We start from the raw sequence: 16,420 nt of genomic DNA, 5'->3' as shown, positions 1-16,420 counted from the left end.
AGTTTTACCTACATGTACGAAATTTCTGTGGTACAAGTATCATGTCTAAATGTACAATAAAGCGTCTTGCCTAAAGCCAAGAGGATGTCGGCCATTTTGGATTTAATGCTTTTCCATACTTCCAACTCTCCCTGTAGAATTAGTCCAACCGACTTCAGATTTTCGCTGTCTAGTCTAATCCCACTGACGATTAGAAGTTGTATATGCCAATATTCAGCTATAGGTGTAGCGCCACCTTCTGGCAACAGGAAGTAAGTTCTGTCTGATGCTCATCGTGCAATTTTAATAGATTTTCTAAATGTGTTCCCTACTTGAAGTACTGATACATAACGTATAGTTACCGGCTGCTCTCTAGCGCAACACTGGGGACGGAAGTGACTTAAGTCCTCGATGCGCTACATGTGTGAGGGCGCGCCCAACGCAACTTGCAGCTTTACTTTACTAAAAACTTTCTCAGGTAGCAGCTTAAACAGTCTATGTTCAGCAGCAAGTGTCCCCGTTAAAGTGAGGTGAAGTGGTCAAGCACAAGGCTAGCGACAAGCGGGCGCGTTCCTGTGAAACTTGTCGCGGTTGTGCTTGCCTCACGCACACGCCTGCCCGCTGCTGAAGTTGAATTGTCTTGAACTTTTTGTACTCAATGCTGCTGGGCCTGACATCCATGGAACAAAGATTGGCCTTCAGGTCACTGGGGAGCATGTCTGAGATATAAAACCGAACACCTCAAACTGTTCTGTGCCGTCCCAGTTCTTCACGGGACTGTAAGGAGGTATATTCTTTCAGCGCTGAACTTTCTTTGTTCCTGAATACAGACTTCACTCGCCGGACGAGCTGCACTCTGTTTCTTTTTTCTACCTCTATTATTTTTTTTCTTTTACCAACACAATTTTGGATCCCTAAGGAAACCGTTATACACAAGATAACATTTTTATGCCTGCAGAAGAAGATGGATAAACTCTGTGCTTAACTGAGAGAAGATCACCACTGTGTTCTACCTTCTCAACGTTACATCGACTTCTCTGATTCCTGTTGCTGAGAAGAATCAGCCGTGCCGTTGAAACTACCGGCATTGTCAGAACTGAGCCGAGAGAAACTTCGCTGGATTTCCTAAAAGGACGGATGCATCTACTTGCTACCAAAGCGACACGTAAGAGGCTTTAGTATGTCTGGACAGCAGATAGTTCTATAACTTTGTTATTGTAACTTACTTGTACAAGCTTCATGTGGTGAATTTCTGTTAAGAAACTCCAAGGGATATTTAAAGATCGCCATGTCTTGTTGTATTGCTGTGTTTTTCGGTACCACCGCTGAGCCGTGACTGCTTTGTTCCTATTACTGTGTGAAAACGTAACAGTATTTTTATCAAGCCAAGGAACACGGTTGCTGAATGCAAGTTCACTACCGTTCCTCTCATTAATAAAGTTGTAGATGAGTGTTTGCAAGAGTAATTAAGATTTTTGCCGTTGGCTTCTGTTGAGAACAAATAGAATTGCACATTTTAGCTAATCCAAAGCCTGCAACCGCTGCTGAATGAACATTCACAGCTGGTGGCTGGAGGATAGAGGGGGGTGTGTGTGTGTGTGTGTGTGTGTGTATATGTGTGTGTATGTATATATGTGTATATATATATGCAATCAAAATCGCTAGCTTTTTTGTACCTTTCTCTCCTTCCTCTGCTTACTAACCCCACATGCGCGCGCACACACCTAGTGACCTTTGCATCTAACCACACCTGTGACCCACAGCAGGCTAGCATCAGAAGTCTCCAATTTGTTTTAGTTCAGGGGACAATGATTTTAGCCATTTTAATCCTGAAATCACATGGTCTGAACTGCCATCTTGATTCCTAAATCAGCTGGCCTGTAGGGGCGGCTGTGGCTCAGGAGGTAGAGCGGGTTGGCTGTTAATCGGAAGGTCGGCGGTTCGATCCCTGGCTCCCTGGTTGCGTGTCGAAGTGTCCTTGGGCAAGATACTGAACCCCGATTTGCCCCTGGCGGCTATTCCGCCAGTGTATGAATGAGTGTGAATGTTAGTTTCTGTTTGAGCACTTAGGCTCAGTGTATGAATGTGTGTGACTGGTGAATGCAGATGTAGTGTAAAAGCGCTTTGAGTGGTCGAAAAGACTAGAAAGGCGCTATACAAGTACGGAGCATTTACATTTAGCCCAATTCTGACCCGGATCTGCGACCACCCACGTGGTCGGATCCACCCCCCCTCTCTTAGTCTCTCCCCCTCCTTTGTCTCACTCATTTCATTATCATTTTTATTTCATTCATCACTTAGAATAGTTAATAGTGATTTACTTGCTAAAGTTGCTTGAGTTGAAATCCTATTATAATTTTAAGAAATCGTTGCCTGTGATTATTTGTGTATGATGTTGTAGTAAGAGTTGGTTACCACGGCCAGTGTACGGACTCACCCTTCTCTTTTTGCCATTTAGCTCATGTTTGGTTTGAGTTACTGTGGCTTGGTGCCCTATATTTAATTTTGAATATTAATATTTCTAGAATATCTTTGATATTCAGCTGATAACCATACCTGACCATATGCTGAAAACCCCAACAACGCACAGCATAAATAACTGGAAAAGAGACCAATCCTCACGGTTTGTGAGTTTCCAGAATCTATTACTGTTTACGAAATAGTTATCATGACATCAACAGGACGGAATTCGCATGGCAGAGCATCCCCGCAAAACTAGATGTAGGCCTATGTATAATTTTAACTTAAGTTAAATAGGCTACAGATGTGTAGTGCACAGAAGCTGTTGCCATGGTTACTATCCATAGTGCCTGCTGTTTACTCGCAGAGCACTGTCTTACTTCTCCCACACGCTGCATCCATCGTAGTCTGCCGAAGCCTCCCTCCGTTGCTTGTTTGGGTGGGTGATTTGCAGGCTGATCAACATCTCACCCCTCCTGTGACCCATGGTTTGACTGTGTGTATTCAGAGCCAGTGAGCTACGGACTTTCAAAATAATAATAAAAACTGTGTTAATGTGAGAATAATTGTCTGCATTAATAAATTAATGCGTAAACGCGATAACGTATTAACTTGCCCAGCTCAAAGTGGTGGATTTTATGTACTGTATTTGTTCTTTAAATAATTATGACTCATTTAGTTTTTGATATCCAAGGACAGAGCTGTCATAATTTGGATAAATTTAAAGCAATGATGAAGGTCTTTAAATATAAATTGACTTTATCACTTGACTACTGTCTCTATATTGGGGGTGTTCATTCTGTTGTTAATCACTGATGACAGAATCTGCAAAACCAAGTTCTTGTTAGTTGGTCACTTGGTTGTGATTATGATTATTAAAAAGTCCTACAAAAACACTTTTTTTATTGTTAGATCATTATAACATCAGTATGTTTTCATGACACTTTCTTTACCTCCCATAGGCCACACCATTGCCCATTGAACTGCTTTTACACATTTACGTTCCCTCACCAGATTATAAATAGTTTCCTCTGTGCTCTACAACAGCACATTCAAAAGACAAAATTTAACCACTTTTGATTGTTTTGGACAGTGAATTCTGTGATTTATTGTGCAGCTGTGTGTTGCAGGTTAAATGAGGCCCCAGTGAAAGGCTTTGAGAAAGACGTCGGTTCCAAGACCACCATTAGGATCACCTATCCAGAAGGGGCCATCCAGAAGACTGAACGCTATGAGACTAAGTCCCTGTTTGTCCTCTCTGCCTTCAAAGCTCTGGACTTCAAGTGGCTCCGACACATGATCTTCAACCAGAGACTGGTAAGGCAGCTGAAAGTTATTTTAATTTTTTTTTATTTTGCAGCTGCACCAGCAAATGCAGCAATAGCAACACAGTTGGGGATAGGGATCACTTGCTCATTCATTTACTCAGTGTCACTAGGTGGACAGTGAATGTTTTCAGCCTCTTGTTTTTATGTTGACCTACCCACCTATGTTTTATGTATGAGTGGAAACACTGCTGCTCCAGTACTGATTAAAGATATACCAGTATATCAGGGCTGTATATCATGGCTTCACAGAATGTGACTGATAAAAGTAACACAATTATTTTGTTTATTACGGAAAGAGGCCTAATCTACTGAATTGCAATATTATTATTGTAGTTGTAATGTGTTCACAAAAGCCCCGCAGCTCCATTTTGCACTCATCTTGTCAGCTGAACAATCTATAAACAGATTCTGATCAAGCGCGTACGATAGCAGCAGTGGCCGACTCAGGACAAAAAGTGTTGTATTCTGACATGGAGAGTGGCAAGTCAAGAAATTAGGTTTCTTTAGATGGATATATTAAGAAATTACACTCACCTAAAGGATTATTAGGAACACCATACCAATACTGTGTTTGACCCCCTTTCGCCTTCAGAACTGCCTTAATTCTACGTGGCATTGATTCAACAAGGTGCTGAAAGCATTCTTTAGAAATGTTGGCCCATATTGATAGGATAGCATCTTGCAGTTGATGGAGATTTGTGGGATGCACATCCAGGGCACGAAGCTCCCGTTCCACCACATCCCAAAGATGCTCTATTGGGTTGAGATCTGGTGACTGTGGGGGCCATTTTAGTACAATGAACTCATTGTCAAGTTCAAGAAACCAGTTTGAAATGATTCGAGCTTTGCGACATGGTGCATTATCCTGCTGGAAGTAGCCATCAGAGGATGGGTACATGGTGGCCATAAAGGCATGGACATGGTCAGAAACAATGCTCAGGTAGGCCGTGGCATTTAAACGATGCCCAATTGGCACTAAGGGGCCTAAAGTGTGCCAAGAAAACATCCCCCACACCATTACACCACCACCACCAGCCTGCACAGTGGTAACAAGGCATGATGGATCCAGGTTCTCATTCTGTTTACGACTCTACCATCTGAATGTCTCAACAGAAATCGAGACTCGTCAGACCAGGCAACATTTTTCCAGTCTTCAACTGTCCAATTTTGGTGAGCTCTTGCAAATTGTAGCCTCTTTTTCCTATTTGTAGTGGCGATGAGTGGTACCCGGTCGGGTCTTCTGCTGTTGTAGCCCATCCGCCTCAAGGTTGTGCGTGTTATGGCTTCACAAATGCTTTGCTGCATAGTCGGCCTATTCTCCTCTGACCTCTAGCATCAACAAGGCATTTTCGCCCACAGGACTGCCTCATACTGGATGTTTTTCCCTTTTCACACCATTCTTTATAAACCCTAGAAATGGTTGTGCGTGAAAATCCCAGTAACTGAGCAGATTGTGAAGTACTCAGACCGGCCCGTCTGGCACCAACAACCATGCCACGCTCAAAATTGCTTAAATCACCTTTCTTTCCCATTCTGACATTCAGTTTGGAGTTCAGGAGATTGTCTTGACCAGGACCACAACCCTAAATGCATTGAAGCAACTGCCATGTGATTGGTTGATTAGATAATTGCATTAATGAGAAATTGAACAGGTGTTCCTAATAATCCTTTAGGTGAGTGTATATTTACTGAATTATTCAGTAAAACCATATGGTATTGTGAATATTATTGTTAATTCTTCATCAAACAACAGCAACATCAAGAAATGAAGTGCTACATGATGTGGCATACTCCTGTAATACATTATTTTAGTGTACTGTAATCATACTTTTTTTGTTACATCTTGGGAGGGTTGGCTCATCTGGACTAACATACAATGAAGAACATCTCAAAAACTAGCCTAGTGCATCAAGTATGACCACTGACAGATATCAGGAAAATGTAAGCCTCACTGTTTCTGCACGGCAGTCCATTATAAACCACATAATACATTTTACAAAGGCATAGTTAGGCGAGGATCAAGGCTCCTCTCCACTTTAACTAGATAAGCAATCTGCAATCCAAAAATGTATGGTTTTGTTTTTTTGAAATACAATTGAAACAAAAAGTAGCATTGAAAGCCATAATTTCAGCTTGTGGTAAAATGGTGCAATGTCTTAAATGGGCATTTAGCATGGGAATTATCAAGTTACACATTTGTGTGCACAGTAGCAAAGCAATAGCCTACAAACAAATAGGTTTTTTTTAAATCAATTTTTTTTATGCAAATTCTTCAATAAGCATTATTGGTCACTTGACCTGTTAGTTCTCCTTTGATCTCCACAGACAGGCTCCTTGACTTGCAAACTGTCTGACAAATATTTCCTCGCTGTCTTGCGCTCTAACCAAGCCTGTTTGTAATCGTATTGCTGTTAGCAGTAAAAAAGTGTTTTCCACCAGGGCAGTAAAATGTGAAATTTAGCTGCTGACATGAACTTCCATGCTGTACAGTTTTATTGCCAATAATATTCATCAGCTGATTGTCTCACGAATGTTACCGACACATGCGCTGGAGAATAACTACATGAAATTACCCCCAGATTTCATATTTCTTCAAAATAGTGTAAAAAATCTTCCTCTCGTGTATCGTCATGTCTCGTGACCCAAATGTATCATCCCACCCCTAATCTGAGCCCTCATGTCCCCACCACTTTTCAACACAAAGTGATGCCCTTGTTATTACTTGTTTAAATGTGATAAAAACAGTTCATTAGTGACTACCCTAATCACCACCACAGTTTAATGTGTACAGTTGTTTGCTCAATTATTTGTCAACATTTTTCAGAAGATGCTTGAAAGACTGGGACCTAGAGAGTAAGGGGGTCCACAGAGAGAAAGCTTGTATATCACCCAGGCCTAATTGGAACATCACATTACCACATTAGGTTGTCGTTTTTGGTTTTGACTGAAATATCATCTTTTGGATGGATTACCATGAGACGTTCATTCCCCCTCTGGATGAATTGTATTTACTTCACCTAGCATCATTATCAAGTCAATATGCAATTACTTTGTTTTAATGACTGAACACCTGCCAACATTATTATACTGTATATAATTATATATTTTATTCATGTGTGTAATTATGCAATATATATTATAACTAGGTGTGGAAAAACATTTTAGTTAGCTGAAATAAAAATTAACAACCAATGAAAAATAGAAAAAAAAGATTTTTAAATAATTAATTTGCATTGTATTGCATGACATAAGTATTTGATCACCTACCAACCAGTAAGAATTCCGGCTCTCACAGACCTGTTAGCTCTCCTTTAAGAAGCCCTCCTGTTCTCCACTCATTACCTGTATTAACTGCACCTGTTTAAACTCGTTACCTGTATAAAAGACACCTGTCCGCACACTCAGTAAAACAGACTCCAACCTCTCCACAATGGCCAAGACCAGAGAGCTGTGTAAGGACATCAGGGATAAAATTGTAGACCTGCACAAGCCTGGGATGGCCTACAGGACAATAGGCCAGCAGCTTGGTGAGAAGGCAACAACTGTTAGCGCAATTATTAGAAAATGGAAGAAGTTCAAGATGACGGTCAGTCTCCCTCGTTCTGGGGCTCCATGCAAGATCTCACCTCGTGGGGCATCAATGATCATGAGGAAAGGTGAGGGATCAGCCCAGAACTACACGGCAGGACCTCGTCAATGACAATGAAGAGAGCTGGGACCACATTCTCAAAGAAAACCATTAGTAACACACTACGCCGTCATGGATTAAAATGCTACAGCGCACGCAAGGTCCCCCTGCTCAAGCCAGCGCATGTCTGACGTTTGCCACTGACCATCTGGATGATCCAGAGGAGGAATGGGAGAAGGTCATGTGGTCTGATACAAAAATAGAGCTTTTTGGTCTAAAATCCACTTGCTGTGTTTGGAGTAAGAAGAAGGATGAGTACAACCCCAAGAACACCATCCCAACCGTGAAGAATGGAGGTGGAAACATCGTTCTTTGGGGATGCTTTTCTGCAAAGGGGACATGGCAACTGCACCGTATTGAGGGGAGGATGGATGGGGCCATGTATTGCGAGATCTTGGCCAACAACCTCCTTCCCTCAGTAAGAGCATTAAAGATGGATCGTGGCTGGGTCTTCCAGCATGACAACGACCCAAAACACACAGCCAGGGAAACTAAGGAATGGCTCCGTAAGAAGCATCTCAAGGTCCTGAAGTGGCCTAGCCAGTCTCCAGACCTGAACCCAACAGAAAATCTTTGGAGGGAGCTGAAAGTCCATATTGCCCAGCGACCACCCCGAAACCTGAAGGATCTGGAGAAGGTCTGTATGGTGGAGTGGGCCAAAATCCCTGCTGCAGTGTGTGCAAACCTGGTCAAGAACTACAGGAAACATATGATCCCTGTAATTACAATTCTGTACCAAATATGAAGTTTTGCTTTTCTAATGTATCAAATACTTATGTCATGTAATAAAATGCAAATTAACTATTTAAAAATCAGGGTGAGGGCACCTCTTCTCTGGAGTAAAAGTGAAGAGAAACAAGAGTAGGAGGGCAGGTTAGAGGGCAGTCTGAGCAACGTGAGCAGAGAAATGGAAAGGCACCCTGGGCACTTCTGAGGAGGGCCAGCAGGAAAATTAACATGACAGTGACACATATGTCTGATCATAAAGAGAAATTAAGAAAGGCAGTTGGATGCAGAAGAATAATTTATTCTCTGAGACATTTGAGATCTAGATAATCCAGCAAGAATGCAATTTAATATCACAGATGTGAATGAGTGCCTTATTTTGTCATCTTTTTTGTAAAGTAACACCATACTGACTAAGTTGATTGCTGAGATCTGTGAACACAGCAACATCACCACAACAAAGTTAGATGGGGCAGAAAGAGAAACACTTGGATTTTAACTTCGCTTCTGTCTGTACCAGCTCCGTCACATGCACTTCTAAGACACTTGAGTGTAAGAGGGCGTCTTGTGATAAACTTACCTGACCACCTTCATTAAGGGCACTATTCCTGTCGTTATTCTGATTATGTGGATCAGCCAGCGAATGGCTGCTTCATTGGTTTTTTAATTAGTGAGTGTGTATGTGTGCGTGCACCCCAATTTTGAAACTCTGGACAGCAAGATGCAGGCATGGCGGCATTCTCTGAGGTTGTAACAGTCAGTCCACCAAACAAAACCCAGGTAAGTGGACTGCCTCTAAGTGTGTGTAGTTTTGTTACCAACAATGAGTTCTGCTGTTTACAAAGCATTGATTTGCATTGATCTGCACATGAAAAGCAAGATGAAGCAGGTCCGGGGGTGGGCTGGGTCAAAGGAATTTGTCCTTGATCAGCTCCAGCTGTGGGTCTTTTAGAGACCTTTATTCCTGCATTCTTGATAATTTTATGCAAATACAGTACATCACGAAATGAGCCATTAATAAATTAAGGTATACATAGGTACATACAGCCTAATGGCTTCCTGGACCATGTATCTGATTTAAATGGTAATGGATGATTGACGCAATAAAATTGCACAGTTCACAGTAAGTTGTATACTCAATGTTAGGGCTGTACCCTAATCAGAATTTTCCAAGACTACTCTGAGCCCCTGTTTTTTAGTGGAAAGTAGGTGGTTTTTCCTGTGGTTCCTGCATTGTCTTATCTATATCATATCTTTTTCTTATCTATACTCTTGTGTTTTCATACACGTTTAACTAACATTTCTTCTTCATTACACCGTAACGACAATTATGAGGAAATGTATTATTCACTGCCTTCACCCATTTACACTAAACTGCTGTAACAGGCCAAATGAGTCTTATGTTTTACCAGTAAAACTCACATGTTAATGCCTTTGTTCACCATTTGTGATGTGAAAATGTCACATCTCCACACAGTCAGAAAAAGAGAAAAGCAGTCATAGTTCAGTTAAAAATCCTAAGGCACCATGGAGCTTCTCCGAAGCTGCTGCTGACCGTGCAGTCAGCCGAAGAGTCAGTCACACTGGACAGTGGTAGAGGAGATTGTACCAGCGCCTGGTTCAAAAATAGTTTAGCCAACTTTACTAACTTTCAGCATTGGAACGCTTTATCATTGTAAAAGTGGACTGCACAATGTTTAGGGTCAGCCCTACTCAATGGCAGTGGATGACACACGCACTCCACAAAGGAGATCAGCTTCTTTGTGTGTGTGTGTGAAACAAAAACTGGCATACTTTCTTATCAATATTGTTCCTCTGTTTAGGATTTAGGTATTTTTATAACATCAATCCAGCATACTATGGCTACCTCCCTATTGCCACATCTGCCTGTGTCTGTTCCAACCGCTAGGTGGGTACAGGATTTATGTGTGCGCATGCTTGAGTAGGAATGTAACACATTCCTGCAGCTAGAGTCACAACATACCTGCGTTGTACTCCTTCTCTATTCCTCCTCACTGGCAGGAGGAATGGAGAAGGCACAGACATCTGAAGCAATTTTGGGTTCAGTATCTTGGCCAAGGACACTTCAGCATGAGGGCCGGAGTAGCCGGGTATTGAAACACTGACCTTCTGATTAGTGGACTCTACCTCCTGAGATAAAAGCAATTAATGGCTACTGCTGTGATCAAATGGTCATTTCTGTGTAGAAGATTCATCCCATCACTCTGTTGGTCTTGTTGAATCTAAAAAACTAATTAACAATTGTAGAGTTGTTGAGGTGCTTCAACACAACAATCTAGACAACACACACTTGGGTCGGTTGCACCAGCAGGGCTTACACCTGGTCTTAAGCTAAGTTGGTCGTAACTTGGCGTTCTTAGTCCAACATAGCAGTTACGCTGGTTGCACCATCTAGGCTTAAGCCTTCTTCTCGCTAAGACTGGGCATAAATCTCACTTTTAGTCAGCAGCAGGCGTAAAGTCAAAATTTAGGTCCTTTCTGTAGTAATGACATAACTATACATATATAGACTTGTCAACCACAAGGGATACCATTGTGGTGTCCGAACAATAATGCTGCGATGATGTGTTGAGAAGAAATCCGCTTGACACTGTTCTTGACCATAAAAGTTTATTACATCAAGGAGTTCAGCATCAATTACAAGCTCTGCAGCTGCTTGGAGAGACCCAGCCCGATTACCACTCTGTCTCTCTGTACATCAAACACAGCTTATATAGGACATGTTTAGGTATCTGCTAAATTCCATAGAAGGGTTTGAGTCTGCAAACTAAAGCTCCAATCCATATAAGGGCACAGTCCTATAGGATAAGTGTAAACATCTGTTAGACACCATAGAAGGGTTCAGTCCCTACATAAACACTGACCTCTACTCTCCCCTTAAAAGGTCACTAATCCTCTATCCAGCTGCTACAGTGTTATTTTAAACTGTTATGGTCAAATGCACATGTTATACACCACACCATTCAATTAATGTTCAGCTTGTTTGCCAATGGCAAATATACTGTAATATATTTAATTTGGTTGCAAGATGGCTGACTGTTCCTCGGTGATAGTGGCTACCCACTGAAAAGCTGGCTGGTGACACCGATAATTAGGGCTGGGTATCAACCGAATTGCCTCAATACCAACGAGTATCAAAAAACATCTCGTCTTTCAGTACCAAATTGTTAACGTCAATGAGCTAATAAGCATGCAGCATGTTTGATGTGCCCAAATCTAAAAGTGATTGTAATTGGCTGTGGTGATGTAAACACTAGTTCACGCCGGTTACGCACAGAGATGTGGCTCGTGAATGTAAAAAATGTGGAGAAAATCAAAAGTGGGGCTTGATGCAATATTTGCGACGTATGATAATTGCTGCCAAGAGCGGCAACGACAAACCTGGTGAAGCCCTTGGCTGTGCATGGAATAAACTTAAGAGCAGAAAGTTGCTCCGTCTTTGACTGCAACAAGACAGAGCCAGTGCAGTCATTGTCTCAGCGCTCTCCTGCCACCGAGCTTGCTTCAACATGCCCACCATACGAGCAGTGTTGGGCAGTAGCATTGCTACAAGTAGCGCCATTACTAGTTTAACTACATTTCTCAGTAGCTTGGTGGCAGCATCACGGTTTTCTGAATCAAATCAAAGAATAAAATTGACAGAGTAGCGTCCACACACGCTACATTTTCCCAAGTATTTCTGAAGGGTCAGTAAGTGACACCATCGCTACACACGGACCTGTATGTGAAGCTGGCGGAAGCGCTTCCTGTGACAGTAACATCGCGTACCGATCCTTGGGCTGATGTTTTAGGCCTATTGCCATGAATGTTTAGGTTGCCAGAGCACAAATTCACATATAAACAATAAAAAATATATAATTAATAAACCATGAAATTACATTATAAAAACTAAAGAAAAAGGAATAAAAACAAAAACACAATATAGGCCTATGTTACATTGAAAATGTAAGGAACAATTATTAAAATAATAATGATAATGTGATAATTAAGTTACTTTGTACAAACAACAGTGGTTCTGTTTGTTGAGAATAAAATTGATATCGAAAAAACTATCGTTCAGGAACCGGTATCGAAGTAGAGGTATTGAATAAATATCAAATCTTTGAACGATACCCAGCCCTACCAATAATCACTCTGAGGACTAAGCAAGAATATCTGTATAACACATCCATGCCTCCACCAGGTCAGTTATTTAGTCCTCATGCGCAGGTAAGCTACATAACTTGACTATATTACAAAAAAATCAGCACGTAAACTGTAATTCTTCCATTACTCCCACTTAAACTACAATAATTGTCTTTATGCTGTCTTTATTCCGAATTATTCATTCTATGCCTACAATTGTCTTATTTAAATAATAACTGAAGAAATGTTTATAGATGGAAATGCATATATAGCTTGGAAAATGCAGTATAAAGCTGACAAAAAGGTATAATAATAATGAATGAATAATAATGTATATGGGCCATGTGTCAGCACCATGGATAGTGCTGAAGGGAGGAGAGGGAGACACAAAATTCCGCTATCTGAGGTGCTGACACATTGATTAGGACAGATCACCATACAACGTAGAGCTGACAGTTCACTAAATTCTTTTCAACATTGCCTCATGTTCCTTTTAAACATAAAGGAGACAGAAATAAAGAAAAACAGACTAAACAAACACACAAACTCACCACTTGCCTGCCTGACAGACCCTAATCATTACCTAGATTTAGGTGGAGCTGTGGAGACGGCCTGAAAGAGTCTACTCTGTCATAGTAGTGTGCACTGTCCTCAACTACCTCTGTGTCACCAGAAGGATCCCCATCCTGGGAAACACCGTCAACCAGTGCAGGAGGAAGATCTTTTTATTTATTTTTTATTAAACCAGAAAAAAAGGTAATGGGCACCCTGTCGTCTCTGCAGTGCATGAGGACATCAGTGGACTAGTGACTAGTCTGTGCATACATTATTAACACCTAATAGGTTCAGACATTTCTCTCTTGATGATTGATACATGTTTAAGATGTTTTCAATAATGTTCAGTTTAAATAACTTCCCATTCAACTGTCTGCACGTTGTAAACCAAATATAAGGGATATTGCTAAAAAACAGAATGTAAATAAACAAGTTATAGTTTACATCAGATTGTGGTTGGTTGTTGTTGTCATAATTTTTCTTATGAAGTTGATTTAATTCAATGCCTTAGAGGCCCGCTTCTCCTCTTTAAAAATATGGGAGGGGGCTTGTCGTTGTTGGAGCAACTCTATTTCTAGAGCCAATTTCTGTTTTTCTAGCTCAAACTTTTCTTCCATCTGCAATATTTTTGTATCAGCCTCCACTCTAAGGATTTCCATCTAAAGCAGCACCTGCTAAAGTTGTATGCTGGCTCCTTCATTTCCTTGGTGGTTCTACGCTGCTGCCATGAAGCATTTTTGGAGGAGTGAAATCAAATTCATCAAGACTTGTAATTTTGACTTGGACCACATCCATTTCTGGAGAGGCATCTCTCTCTTACAGCAGTTAGTTTATTCCGGTGCTTTCCTCACCGAACAAACCAGTAAACACTCTTCTATAAAAACATCAGTAGGCTACATGCACACTGCGGCACTGACTTACTTCTGCTAAAATCTCCACCAGCTAAACCACTTCCACTATTATCCCGCTGCTATGATTTTTGGCAAGCGATATAGATAATGTCTCAGAAGTTTAAATTTTAGCACACAGATAGCTCTACAGCTGAATATTGCTGTATGCCTTTGTGTCAAACGTCTAGTAAGTACAACAACGTACTTAGTTTCTATACATTTCCCTCTGATGTGGAAATCAGGCGAAAATGGACTGTCACTATCTGGATGGAGAACTTTGATTAGCCCCCATACTCGAGTTTGTAGCTGGCATTTTAAAAAAGAGGATGTTCGTGAGCCAGGATCCGAGACATGGAGGCGACTGCTAAAGAAGGGAGCTGTTCCAGTGTTGTTTGAGTGGAACAATTTTACTCTTCCACGTTCAAGACCAGGGGTATGGGAGAGGATAGAACGAGGACACGGAGGATGACACACCGGGCGAGGAGGCAATCCTCGGGAACCACGACTATGTGTCGGCTCCAGATCCAGCAGTTGTCAACTTAGCTCTGGATTCCACAAAGTCTCTTAAGGAGGAAATCTTCCAGCTGTGGAAACAAATTGAGAAACTGACTAATAATAAGCAGTTTGGCATTCATCGTTTTTGTGGCTCAGACAAGGACATATGGTTCTTCACAAGGTAAGACGTCCAGCAGGCTCAGATTAACCTAGAGGTAGTTGAGGTAGATGTCCTAAGGATTACAGACATGTTCACCTGTACCGATTTAAGTTTAATGGTTAATAAATTAAACTAGATCTCAGCAGCATGTACAGAATAGGTTACTATAATAGTTTTTTGGTCAGAATCATTGTAACATTACTGGTTTTGTCATTGTTGAACATCTAACGTTACTCCTGATTGCTGTGTAGTGGCAATGGCAGCAGATATAGTTGTGTGTGTGTGTGTGTGTATTTGAAATGCTTCCATTTAGACACTATTAAATGCTTTTTTTCAGGTTTGCATCCTGTGACCTACTCCTACTACATGCGATTCTGGGCCCACCTGGATGCATAATTCTGGTCTCCTTTGAAAGGTCAGAAGCTAAGGAATATAAATCCACTGTAGATTAACATTTATTTTACCATTACAGACTACATTGATATGAAACAAAATATATTTTCATCCTCGCCTGGTTAAAAAAAAAAAAAAAAAAAAAAAATCTTTTGATGCAATAAACCATCCTAAGGTAGATTATAATGCACCTGAATTTCTTCTTCTAATACACCTAGAATACAGCTGCAACTGTACATTTGATGAAAAGAAACTGATATACAACAGTTATTACACAATCTTTCAAAAATATACCAGGCGAATGTCCATGTTTTGGCCATATTTACTGTTTATATGTTCACTTTTATTGGTAGTTATCTTCAAAACATTATTTCTCTCCATACAACCACATTCCAACAACAACAACGCTTCCAAAACATTGAAATATTGATAAACAGTCAATATAAATGATCAAAAGCACTCCCATGCTTTACAGGCCCACAGCTTGAGAACAGAACATCCTACAGGGCTGTGGGTGAGTCTCGACGACACGATTTCAGGCATAACCTACATGTGTAGCTCCTACGGGTCGCCAGCAGAGACCGATAAAGATCACCTCCGCCAAATTACACTCTTCTTTGGCTCTCATACCTCGTGACACAAATGAAACCGCAGCCGACCTCACCAAGATGGCGGCCTGCCAGACGTTCTCTGTGGACATAAAGCGCCGCAGTTTTTCAGCAGGGGCTGGCTCAAATAGTGGCATCGGCAGCTACCAGTGGCATTTCCGGTGGAAGCTTGAGATGCCGCGGCATCTCTCTGTTATCTGCGGCATTTCTGGTGGCAGGCGGCACCTGCCGCTGTTTTGTGGCATTTCCGGTGGTAATCTAAAAATGCCACAGATTTTCCCTGAGGTGCCACAGCACCTTTCGCCGTTTGTGACATTTCTGGTGAAACAGACATGCCACAGATTCACCCAGGCACCTGCCATTGTTTGTGTGGGATTTATGGTTGCAATCTAACGTTACGATGCTACGGCATCTGCCGCCGATTCAAATCAATAAACCTGGACCGAGAGAAATGTTAACAGTAGTTTATTATGCAATATATAAGATTATATTTAGGGCCCGAGCACGACCGTGTGAGGTCCCTATTGAATTTGCTCGGATTATCAGGGCCCGAGCACGACCGTGTGAGGTCCCTATTGAATTTGCTCGGATTATTATTATTATTAGGGCCCGAGCACGACCGTGCGAGGTCCCTATTGAATCTGCTCGGATTATATATATTGTTTTTTTTTTTTTTTTTTTCTGCAAAGTAGGCCCAAATGACATGGCCTAAACATACTCGAAAACTCACCAAAATTTGCAAACATGTCAGAACCGGTGAAAAATTTCGTATTCTACAAGTTTCGCACATGGGCGTGGCAAAATGACTCGCTAGCGCCACCTACAAAATTGGAAATGATTAGCCCCTCGTTCACGTTCAACCTACATGTACGAAATTTTCTGGGGACATGTATCGTATCAAGACGCACAAAAAAGCCTCAAGAACCCATAGCCTAAAGTCAACAGGAAGTCGGCCATTTTGAATTTTATGACCATTTTTGGATGATTTACAT

At 41.4% G+C, this 16,420-nt stretch overlaps 1 protein-coding gene across 3 annotated transcripts in view; it reads left to right on the top strand.

Moving 5' to 3' along the window:
* Positions 1–494: 494 nt before the first annotated feature.
* The window catches only part of LOC123970852 (CMP-N-acetylneuraminate-beta-1,4-galactoside alpha-2,3-sialyltransferase-like), an 82,678-nt gene continuing 66,752 nt past the window's right edge, over positions 495–16,420 (top strand). The window contains exons 1-3 of one of the 3 annotated variants that reach the window (XM_046049211.1): positions 504–1,144; positions 3,557–3,756; positions 12,915–13,827. In XM_046049211.1, coding sequence (XP_045905167.1) covers positions 1,117–1,144; positions 3,557–3,756; positions 12,915–12,920 — 234 coding nt within the window. In that variant the 5' untranslated portion in view covers positions 504–1,116 and the 3' untranslated portion in view covers positions 12,921–13,827. Of the gene's footprint in view, positions 1,145–3,556; positions 3,757–12,914; positions 13,828–16,420 lie in introns of those variants that run through there. The other 2 variants (XR_006825070.1, XM_046049210.1) reach the window with 2 other exon arrangements.

This window comes from Micropterus dolomieu, linkage group LG05, assembly GCF_021292245.1.
Source record: "Micropterus dolomieu isolate WLL.071019.BEF.003 ecotype Adirondacks linkage group LG05, ASM2129224v1, whole genome shotgun sequence".
NCBI classification, from domain to species: domain Eukaryota; kingdom Metazoa; phylum Chordata; class Actinopteri; order Centrarchiformes; family Centrarchidae; genus Micropterus; species Micropterus dolomieu.
Note: the sequence above shows the minus strand (reverse complement) of the source record. Positions and strands in the feature narration are given on the sequence as shown.